The sequence below is a fragment of the Cetorhinus maximus genome, unplaced genomic scaffold (genome assembly GCF_964194155.1).
Source record: "Cetorhinus maximus unplaced genomic scaffold, sCetMax3.hap1.1 HAP1_SCAFFOLD_1011, whole genome shotgun sequence".
Taxonomy (NCBI): Eukaryota; Metazoa; Chordata; class Chondrichthyes; order Lamniformes; family Cetorhinidae; genus Cetorhinus; species Cetorhinus maximus.
In genome coordinates this window covers 60,001-72,375 of record NW_027596953.1, presented here as the reverse complement: position 1 = coordinate 72,375, position 12,375 = coordinate 60,001, and the positions used below count along the sequence as shown (strand labels likewise).

At 48.2% G+C, this 12,375-nt stretch overlaps 1 protein-coding gene across 1 annotated transcript in view; it reads right to left on the bottom strand.

Moving 5' to 3' along the window:
* LOC144675561 (calmodulin-binding transcription activator 2-like) overlaps positions 1-12,375 on the bottom strand; it is a 47,648-nt gene that overhangs the window by 34,945 nt on the left and 328 nt on the right. Inside the window, exon 2 of the mRNA XM_078536236.1 lies at positions 8,686-8,810. Coding sequence (XP_078392362.1) covers positions 8,686-8,810 — 125 coding nt within the window. The remainder of the gene's footprint in view (positions 1-8,685; positions 8,811-12,375) is intronic.

The following is a 12,375-nucleotide window of genomic DNA, read 5'->3' as shown; positions in this document are numbered from 1 at the left end:
CATTCTCCCCCCACCAACTCTCCCCGTCTCCCACCCATTCTCCACCCCCCCAACTCTCCCCGTCTCCCACCCATTCTCCATTCCCCCAACTCTCCCCGTCTCCCACCCATTCTCCACCCCCCCAACTCTCCCCGTCTCCCACCCATTCTCCATTCCCCCAACTCTCCCCGTCTCCCACCCATTCTCCCCCCAACTTTCCCCGTCTCCCACCCATTCTCCACCCCCCAACTCTCCCCGTCTCCCACCCATTCTCCACCCCCCAACTCTCCCCACCTCCCACCCATTCTCCCCCCCACAACACTCCCCGTCTCCCACCCATTCTCCACCCCCCAACTCTCCCCGTCTCCCACCCATTCTCCCCCCACCAACTCTCCCCGTCTCCCACCCATTCTCCACCCCCCCAACTCTCCCCGTCTCCCACCCATTCTCCATTCCCCCAACTCTCCCCGTCTCCCACCCATTCTCCCCCAACACTCGCCCCATCTCCCACCCATTTGCCCCCCCACCAAATCTCTGTCACTCTCCTCGCCTCTCCCCGTCTCTCCCTTGCCCCCATCGCTCCCCTCCACCCGACTTTCCCCATCTCTCCCATCCCTGACTTTCCTTGTCTCTCCCCTCCCCATGACTCTCCCCCTCCCTCCATCTCTCCCCGCCCGACTCTCCCCCTCCCAAATCTCTCCCCCTCCCCCCCGACTCTCCTATCTCTCCCCTCCCCACGATCTCCCCGAATCTCCCCGTCTCCTTCCCACATTCCCTGTCGTCCCCCCTCGCCACTCTCCCATCATCCCCTTCCCCCCTTTGCCCCACAACTCTCCCTATCTCTGTAGCCTCCTCCAACCCTACAACACTCTGAAATCTCAGCAGTCCTCAAACTCTGACCTCTTGCTCATCCCCTTCTGCTGCCAATCTAGCACCCTTATTGGCTCCCTAAACCTCTCCCTCTCCTCTTTTAGGACTCCTCTTAAAACCCCCCTCTTTGACCAAGCTTTTGATCACCTGCTCTGATTTCTCCTTAAGTTGTTTGGCCTCTAACAAAGGGACATAAGCAACAGAAAGCTAGATACAGTACTGAACTAAAAATAATCACACTCAAGTCACATGAATAGAGGCCAAACAACAGATCATGTTATGGCAGAAAGAAAGTGGAGGAATATCTAATGAAATATATGAAATGAGGAAAGGACATAAAAATAATCACAAGAGATTTTAATTAACTCCCAAATAAACTGTAAGGATATAGGAAATGGGGAAAGGGAATGGGGAGAGGAGTTCTTAACAATATGTGCAGGGCTCATTTCTTAACCAGTATATAAAAGGCCTAACAAGAGAGGGAGCACTGCCTGGTCTAGCAATGGGAAATTAGCCTGAACAGATATGAGAAGGAAGTGTCAGGGAACAACTTGGTAATAGTGATCACAACACAATATGGTTTCAGAGAAAGACTGAGAACGATATAAATCAGACAAAGGCAAAGTAATAAATCGGATAAAAGCTGATTTTTAAGGGGATGAGAATGGAACTAGGGAAATAAATTGGAAAAAAGTATTGACATAGAAATAGAACAGCAGTGAGAATCATTTAGAATGGTCATCAATAGGGTCCAGGAGAAATATGTCCCATTAAAAAGCAAGAACAAACTAGTCAATAATGACAAACTGTGGATGAATAAAGAAATATGGGTAAAATTTAACCTGTAGAAAAAGCCATACTCTACATACATAGATAATAAAGGGAAGGTGAGAAAAAAGAAATACATAAAGATTAGGAAAGAAATCAAAAAACAATTAAGGTGAAGAGAAACTACAAAATTAAATTATCAGGGAGTGTAAAAAATGGTGAAGTACTCTTTTTATAATTCATTCATGGGATGTGGGTTTCGCTGGCTGGGCCAGCATTTATTGCCCATCCCTAGTTGCCCCTTGAGAAGGTGGTGGTGAACTGCCTTCTTGAACCGCTGCAGTCCATGTGGTGTAGGTACACCCACAGTGCTGTTAGGGAGGGAGTTCCAGGATTTTGACCCAGCGACAGTGAAGGACCGGCCGATATATTTCCAAGTCAGGATGGTGAGTGGCTTGGAGGGGAACTTCCAGGTGGTGATGTTCCCATCTATCTGCTGCCCTTGTCCTTCTAGATGGTAGTGGTCATGGGTTTGGAAGGTGCTGTCGAAGGGACCTTGGTGAATTCCTGCAGTGCATCTTGTATATGGTACACACACTGCTGCTACTGTGCGTCAGTGGTGGAGGGAGTGAATGTTTGTGGTTGTGGTTCCAGTTAAGTGGGGCTGCTTTGTCCTGGATGGTGTTGAGCTTCTTGAATATTGTTGGAGCTGCACTCATCCAGGCAAGTGGGGAGTATTCCATCACACTCCTGACTTGTGCCTTGTAGATGGTGGACAGGCTTAGGGGAGTCAGGAGGTGGGTTACTCATCGCAGGATTCCTAGCCTCTGGCCTGCTCTTGTAGCCACAGTATTTATATGGCTGGTCCAGTTCAGTTTCTGGTCAATGGTAACCCCCAGGATGTTGATAGTGGGGGATTCAGTGATGGTAATGCCATTGAATGTCATGGGGCAATGGTTGGATTCTCTCTTGTTGGAGATGGTCATTGCCTGGCACTTGTCAGGTGTGAATGTTACTTGCCACTTGTCAGCCCAAGCCTGGATATTGTCCAGGTCTTGCTGCATTTGGACATGGACTGCTTCAGTATCTGAGGAGTCGTGAATGGTGCTGAACATTGTACAATCATCAGCGAACATCCCCACTTCTGACCTTATGATGGAAGGAAGGCCATTGATGAAGCAGCTGAAGATGGTTGGGCCGAGGACACTACCCTGAGGAACTCCTGCAGTGATGTCCTGGAGCTGAGATGACTGACCTCCAACAACCACAACCACCTTCCTTTGTGCTAGGTATGGCTCCAACCAGCGGAGAGCTTTCCCCCCGATTCCCATGGACTCCAGTTTTGCTACAGGTACATAAATAACTGAGAAACTTCAGGATAGGGATAAAGCCACTAAAGGATACATATAATAAACTCCGGAGTAATGGCAGTGAAATGGCATATTTACAATAATAATTATTTTGTCTTTGTATTTAAGAATAACATGGTGGACATGACATTATAAGAGATCAAAAAAGATATTAAGATATTTAAGGTGGAAAGTAGGGAGAGATAATTGATATTCTCTCAAACTTCGAATTGTTTAAGAAAACTGAGCTTAAAGATAAAAGCAAAATACTGCAGATGCTGGAAATCTGAAACAAAAACTGGAAAAACTCAGCAGGTCTGACAGCATCTGCGGAGAGGAATACAGTTAACGTTTCGAGTCCGAATGACTCTTCAACAGAACTAAGGAAAAATAGAAAAGAGGTGAAATATAAGCTGGTTTAAGGGGGGGTGGGACAGGTAGAGCTGGATAGAGGGCCAGTGATAGGTGGAGATAACCAAAAGATGTCACAGACAAAAGGATAAGAGGTGTTGAAGGTGGTGATATTATCTAAGGAATGTGCTAATTAAGGGTAGAAAGCAGGACGAGCAAGGTACAGATAGCCCTAGTGGGGGTGGGGTGGGGTGAAGGGATCGAAATGGGCTAAAAGGTGGAGATAAAATGATAGATCGAAATAAATTTAAAAATAGGTGGGAAAAGAAAAATATATTTAAAAAATTATAAATTAATGTAAAAAGGGGATATGTTAATTTAACATCTGTGATAGGATAGATAACGGAATCCATAACAGAAAAACACTTCAAAACAGAAACTAGTCAGAGTGGATTCCCAAAGGGTTAACCTTACCTAATTCTTTGAGAAAGTAACTAAAAGGGTAGATGAGGGTGATGCTGTAGATGTAATATATTTGGATTTTCAAAAGCTCTTCAATAAGATGCTGCGCAATGGGTTCAACACCAAGGTAGAGCCAAGGGGCAAGTAGCAAAATGGATAGAAAGGTGGTGTTCCACAGGGATCAGCGCTGGGATCGTTATTCTTCAGCATTTACACCAACGGTTTGAACTCGGGAATCAGAAACACAATTCCAAAAGTTGCAGGTGATACCAAATTGGGAGGTGCAGTGAATACAGAGGAAGACTGACAAAATACATCAAGACGTTAGTAAACTTGCAGACTGAGCATGTAATTGGTAAATGAACCTCACTACAGGTAAGTGTGAGGTTGAACATTTAGTTGGAAGAATAAAGAGGTCATTTTTCCCTTGGAAAATACATGTCTTATTGGGGTAGGGAGAGCAAGGGTCCTGGGGTAAAGATAAACAAATGACTGAAAGTGGTGACATAAAATGATGTGGCCATAAAAAAAGCACTTGACTTCATTTCTAGAGAGAGAAAATTGAAAAGCAGAGGAGTGATGTTACACTTGTTAGAGTCTTGATTAGACGACACTTGGAATACTGTGCACAATATCCATTTTATACAAAGGACATCGTGGCAGACTGGATGAAGCAAAGGGTCACCAGAATGATACCAGGCTCAAGAGGCTAGGGCTATTTTCAAAGAGAAGGCTGAGCGGTGACCTGATAGAGATCTTTAAGATTATGAACTAGTTTGATTGGGTAGACGTAGAGAAGATGTTTCCAGTCGTGCAGGAGACCAACACTAGCGGCTATAAATATAAGATTGTCACAAGTAAATCCAATTGGGAATTCAGGAGAAACTTTTTTTACCCAGAGAGTGGTACCCCAGGGAGTCGTTGCGGTGAATAGTATCGATACATTTAAGGGGAAGGTGGATAAACACATGAGGGATAAAGGAATAGAAGGATATGCTGATAGGGTGAGATGGAGAGGGGGGGTGGGAGGAGGCTCATGTGGAGCAGAAACACCAGCACGGAGCAGATGGGCCGAATGGCCTGTTTCTGTGCAGTAGACTCTGTGTAATACTATGTAATAATTTGGATATAAGGTTAGAGGGAGTGGCATCCACATCTCCAGATGATACTAAAATAGAAGGCACAATAAATAATTCTATGGGCCAAAGGAAACTAAGAAGCATTGACAAGATGGTGGAATGGGAAAACAGTGGCAGATGTTACCAAGTGTGAGTTAGGTGCTAGAGAGTGAAGAGCACAGACTCACGGGGATGCTGTCCGATCTGAGGGAAAACAGCTACAAAGCATCACCTGAGAAACTGGGGCCAGTCTCATCGGGACAAGGGAGGTGAAGAGGAAATTTGGAACCATAAAGGGATGGGGCAGAGTAGATGAAAAGGGACAGTTCCCAGGGGTTGAGTGGTGTAGAACTAGGACAAAGGTTTAATATGAAACATAACAGAATTAGAATGGAGAGTGAGGAAGTTTTCCCTTTTTATAGAGGGGTCCGCGAGGTTGTGGGATGCTTGACCAGAGTAAGTGATTGAAGCTGAAATCACACCGAGGTTTAACAATCAGTTAGATAGGTGCTGGTCCGAAAAGCGAAATGAAGGGATGTGGGGCAGGGTGGGTACTTGGGAACGAAATTTCTCTCAGAGGATGAAGAGCAACATGGACTGGTGAGGCAGAATGAAAATGAAAGACTTGCATTTATATAGCACCTGTCATGACCATTGGCCATCCCAAAGTGCTACACAGCCACTGAAATATTTCTTAAAGTGTGAAGTTTTTGAACATTTTGAATGGTCTGTTTGCATGCGGTAATTTCTACAACAACTGCTGCTGATGCTCCATCAATATTCTTCATTCTTACATCCCCTGTCTCTCACAGTGAGGCAGGGTCTGCAGAAGAGGAAACATTCACAGCCTGACATCGAGAGGGAGGGCACACTAAAGCAGGGTGGATACCACATGGCTCAACACTTACCCCACTTGACCTTGGGTCAGTAATGAACCCGTGGGTCTGCGACTCAGTTCCTACCAACACTGGGCTTGGGTCTGCAGTGAGGTGGTCAAACCGCTGGATTGTGTTAATGCGATCACAACAACCCCCGATTATAATCATGGCTGCTTCGTTTAAAATAAGGTGAATGGGGGCAGGGAGATGTCACCATCGCCTTCCTCTACATCAGGCGCAGTGAGTGTGAGCGATTCCTCATAGTGAGAAAGCAAGGGGAAGGGGAGTCGAAGAACAGACCGGATAAATCAGGTAGCATTGGCTTACTAATAGCACGATTCAGCACTCACGTTCCCTCCAACTGATTTGACGGTTCAACTGCTTGGCCCCTTTAAGTTTCTTTGATTGGTCACATATGTCCGGTAGTGTTAAGGTGGGTTTGTGCATGACCTGCACGGGGTCATTCGGGATGCCTCACAGCTACAAGCTTGGAGGAAACATTATCCTTGGCTCGGTTTCCAAAGGAACTGACCCACGTTGGGTTTGAGTTCCAAAGCACATCGACAGTTCGGGCTATTTAGATCAAGCAGGAAAGTTACAAAGATACACACACTGACATTGTGAGTGGGCAAAACTATGGCAGGTGGGAGTTCATTGTGGAAAAGTGCGAGGTCATTCAGTCTGGACCTGAGGAAGACAGATTGGAATATTTTCAAACTGGTGAGAAAATGCAGAAGCAAAGGGACTTACACACCCGAATACACGGACCATGAGAAACCAGTGGACAGGTACAGACAGTAACCAAAAAGTCTAACGGAAGGTTAGCCATAATCTCGAGAGGGATGGAATACAAAAGTGATGCTTCAAACGTGTACAATGTCTGAAGTACCGGAGTTCAGCACCTCGCCTTGGGAAGCTCTGGGAATGGGTCCAACACAGATTGATCAGGATGACACCGGTGCTAAAGTGGTTAAAATGTGTGAGGTTCGGCTGCACAAAGTTAGTTTACATTCTGAGATTTAGAAAGCTGAGGGGTGAGCTCAAAGTGTTTAAATTGTTAGAATAATTTGATAGGGTCGTTATAGAGAAACTATTTGCTCTGGTGTGTTTGGGGGTGGTTGTTGGGGGGGGGGGGATAGGGGGTGGAGTCCAGAACGAGGGGGCAGAACCTTCCAATTGGAGCCCGGCCGCTCGGGGGGGGATGTCAGGAAGCATCACACAGAGGGGAGCGGGAATCTGGAACCCTCTCCCTGAAAGACTGTGGATGCTGGGGGATCAATTGAGGACTCAAATGGATAGATTTTTGTTGGGCCAAGCTATCGAAGGATGTGGAGTGAAGATACAAATCAGCAGAAACCAACAAAATGGCAAAATTGGACAAAAACACTGTGTGGTCACAATGTGAACAGGAACAAAGTCTAATCATTCAGTCAGCACTGGGCGCTCTGTCAGGGATCACTGTGAGATTACAGAGTGATTCAGTCTGCACTGGGCGCTCTGTCTGGGATCACTGTGAGATTACACAGTGATTCAGTCTGCACTGGGCGCTCTGTCAGGGATCACTGTGGGATTACACAGTGATTCAGGCTGCACTGGGTGCTCTGTCAGGGATCACTGTCAGATTACACAGTGATTCAGTCTGCACTGGGTGCTCTGTCAGGGATCACTGTGGATTACAGAGTGATTCAGTCTGCACTGGGCACTCTGTCAGGGATCACTGTGGGATTACACAGTGATTCAGTCTGCACTGGGTGCTCTGTCAGGGATCACTGTGGGATTACACAGTGTTTCAGTCTGCATTGGGTGCTCTTGGGTCACTGGGATTACAGATGGATTCAGTTTGCACTGGGCGCTCTGTCAGGGATCACTGTGGCATTACATAAACTCAGTGGAATGTTTTAAAATTCAATGTTCTAAATGCATTACCTGGTGTGGTATCGAGGTACTGACCCCTATTATAGATAGAGGTAGAGAGATAGAGATAGAGAGAACAAACATCAGCCAGGGTTCCAGCTCCTGATCACTGTCCAGTGATCCCTACTCTAAATGCCCTGTAACAGATTAGCCACATCTGGAATGGGATGTGGTTAACTGGGTTCTCAGATGAGAAGGTTTGAACATAAATTTCAGAGGTGAACAGAATTTACACCTTTTACACTCTTTTACATAACCAAACAGCAGTGGAACAATGGGTTTAAATCCTCTGTGAGTTGGCGTGTCACATTACACTACCCTGTACAGTGTTAGCACAGTTTCAGCAGCACTACTCTATCAACCCGCACTTTTCACAACTGCTCTGAGCAACACTGTCCATACTGGAATTCTAGTACACTGTCCACACTGGAATTCTAGTACACTGTCCACACTGGAATTCTAGTACACTGTCCACACTGGAATTCTAGTACACTGTCCACACTGGAATTCTAGTACACTGTCCACACTGGAATACTAGTACACTGTCCACACTGGAATTCTAGTACACTGTCCACACTGGAATACTAGTACACTGTCCACACTGGAATTCTAGTACACTGTCCACACTGGAATTCTAGTACACTGTCCACACTGGAATTCTAGTACACTGTCCACACTGGAATTCGAGTACACTGTCCACACTGGAATTCTAGTACACTGTCCACACTGGAATTCTAGTACACTGTCCACACTGGAATTCGAGTACACTGTCCACACTGGAATTCTAGTACACTGTCCACACTGGAACTCGAGTACACTGTCCACACTGGAACTCGAGTACACTGTCCACACTGGAACTCGAGTACACTGTCCACACTGGAACTCGAGTACACTGTCCACACTGGAATTCTAGTACACTGTCCACACTGGAATTCTAGTACACTGTCCACACTGGAACTCGAGTACACTGTCCACACTGGAACTCGAGTACACTACCTGGATGTGCATCTTTTCTCCAGTTCCCACTTTTTGTTGCTGGTTTGAGTTCGAAGCTGTCATCTCCGCCATTCGCTTTTCCATCTGTTCCAGTCGCTCCAGGATCGACATCCTGAACTGATTGTCTGAACAACAGGAATGGACGGGATGGTTAGATTCAGCACAGTTCCATCCTCCTGTTCATCCTCTCTCCCTCCCCCTGACACTCCCTCCCACAGGTGCCAGCCATCTTCCACTACCTCACCCAAGGAGAGTTGAGGGAGAGTGGCAGAGACAGCAACTCTGACGAAAGGTCACACTGCCCCATCCAGCCATTACGGCCCCCACACTGCCCTGTCCAGCTGTTACAGTCCCCACACTGCCCCGTCCAGCCATTACAGCCCCCACGCTGCCCTGTCCAGCTGTTACAGCCCCCACACTGCCCTGTCCAGCCGTTACAGTCCCCACGCTGTCCTGTCCAGCTGTTACAGCCCCCACACTGCCCCATCCAGCCGTTACAGCCCCCACACTGCCCCGTCCAGCCGTTACAACCCCCACACTGCCCCGTCCAGCCGTTACAATGAAAGTTGACACAAAGTCTGCTAATGAGGACATTTTTGAATCACAAAGCAAGACCCATTCTAATTGCGTGACTGGAGTTATTTTCACTGCTGAGAGTGTGATTACGCACATAGATCAGATGCAGTCCCTGGTAACACTCACATGCCACAGTTCTTCTGCTTTGATCTGGAACACATTCCCGTGGGGATGCGCTGTACCCTGAATGCTGCGCTATTGATGGCAGGAGTGATATCTGGCTCCAGGACAGGGAAGAAGGAGACTCCGACCTGTGAATTAGTGTGAAATACGCCCCTAGAGTCCATTTACGCATTCCTCCCTCAATCAGAGAATACAGCACAGTGCGGCCTGTCCCTGACTGACCATCAATGACCAGCGTTCAGACTGGGCTCTGAAAGCCTGGTTACACCAATTGTATATCACATCCTCGATCGCTCAATATCAATATCAAGCAGCATTTCAATGATTGATACATTCTCTCTCCAGAATGATTCTCATTTCGATCTCGTGTGTGTGGACTGGACTTGTGCAACCGAGAGTCACCCACAGGACTTCCTCTGGTAGCTGAATGACCTACATGTGTTGCACAAATTTCTTTTGCCCTGAGCTTCAGTCTCTAATATCGCGTTGGGTTTACAGCACCCTGGTCCATGTTTAGTGCATCTCTGTCTCTCAGCTTGATATCTCTGGCCTGACCCAGTGCTCTGGTGTTATATATAATCTATCACATGCGGACATTGAGCACATATTGTTTCTTTGACAATAGCAGAAAAGGGTGACATGCAGTTTAAACTGGTGAGCAGAAGCTCTGCACTTAACAGGCACATTTGGAAATGAGCTCGGAAGTGACAGTGTCACTCAACGGGATGCTTGTAAAATATGTGAAGCCCAAAGTAATTTGCACTGTTCTACACAGACAGCGCACACACACACACACACACACAGACACAGGGGGAGACACACACAGATACACATGCACACACACACACAAACACAGAGGCACTCACACAGGGTGACACACATGTACACATACACAGGGGGAGACACATACATGCACCCAAGGAGAGACACATACACACACACAAGGAGAGAGACACACGCACATGAGGAGAGAGACACACGCACACAAGGAGAGAGAGACACGCACACGAGGAGAGAGAGACACGCACACGAGGAGAGAGACACACGCACACGAGGAGAGAGACACACGCACACGAGGAGAGAGACACACGCACACGAGGAGAGAGACACACGCACACAAGGAGAGAGAGACACGCACACGAGGAGAGAGACACGCACACGAGGAGAGAGAGACACGCACACGAGGAGAGAGAGACACGCACACGAGGAGAGAGACACACGCACACGAGGAGAGAGACACACGCACACGAGGAGAGAGACACACGCACACGAGGAGAGAGAGACACGCACACGAGGAGAGAGAGACACGCACACGAGGAGAGAGAGACACGCACACGAGGAGAGAGAGACACGCACACGAGGAGAGAGACACACGCACACGAGGAGAGAGACACACGCACACGAGGAGAGAGACACACGCACACGAGGAGAGAGAGACACGCACACGAGGAGAGAGAGACACGCACACGAGGAGAGAGAGACACGCACACGGAGAGACACGTGCACACGAGGAGAGAGACACACGCACACGAGGAGAGAGACACACGCACACGAGGAGAGAGAAACACGCACACGAGGAGAGAGAGACACGCACACGAGGAGAGAGAGACACGCACACGAGGAGAGAGACACACGCACACGAGGAGAGAGACACACGCACACGAGGAGAGAGAGACACGCACACGAGGAGAGAGACACGCACACGAGGAGAGAGAGACACGCACACGAGGAGAGAGACACACGCACACGAGGAGAGAGACACACGCACACGAGGAGAGAGAAACACGCATACGAGGAGAGAGAGACACGCACACGAGGAGAGAGAGACACGCACACGAGGAGAGAGACACACGCACACGAGGAGAGAGACACACGCACACGAGGAGAGAGACACGCACACGAGGAGAGAGAGACACGCACACGAGGAGAGAGACACACGCACACGAGGAGAGAGACACACGCACACGAGGAGAGAGAGACACGCACACGAGGAGAGAGAGACACGCACACGAGGAGAGAGAGACACGCACACGAGGAGAGAGACACACGCACACGAGGAGAGAGACACACGCACACGAGGAGAGAGACACACGCACACGAGGAGAGAGAGACACGCACACGAGGAGAGAGAGACACGCACACGAGGAGAGAGAGACGCACACGAGGAGAGAGAGACACGCACACGAGGAGAGAGAGACACGCACACGAGGAGAGAGACACACGCACACGAGGAGAGAGACACACGCACACAAGGAGAGAGACACACGCACACGAGGAGACACACACACGAGGAGAGAGACACACGCACACAAGGAGACACACGCACACGAGGAGAGAGACACACGCACACGAGGAGAGAGACACACACACACACACGCAGAGACATACACACACACATGGAGACACGCGCACACACAGACACAGGGACACACACACAGACACAGGGACACACACACAGACCCACACACACACACACACACACACACACACACACACTCAGGGTCACACAGTCATTTTCCATGATCAGTTATCAACTATAATTTAAGACAGAATGAAACACGTTGTATCTTCCTCCCATTTGAAGTTTTTATATTTAGAAAGCTATTTCTGTGACACCTTTCCACCTATACAGCCAGCAGATACACCGCTTTGTAGCTTTGCCCCATTTTGGAGCATCACCTTGGCCAGGTTGATTCCAGTGCTAATTCCTTCGTGCACCTGTGTCCAGGATTCCCATCAAACTCAGTATTACTGCTTCTGACAGCCCAACGGGGAAACCCTTTACTCACAGCCCCTCATTTTGCAGCATAGGATGTAGACTATTCCTCCAAAGTGTTGTACCAATTGATGCAGAGAGTGAGGCTGAGAGTACCACACAGGCTGGGAGCTGCCAATGACTTCCTGTAGCACCCGCTCCTGAGCACCCGATAGGTGACTTCAGGTCATTTCCATTCATTCATAATCACCAGCCAGCAATCCCCAGGCAATCAG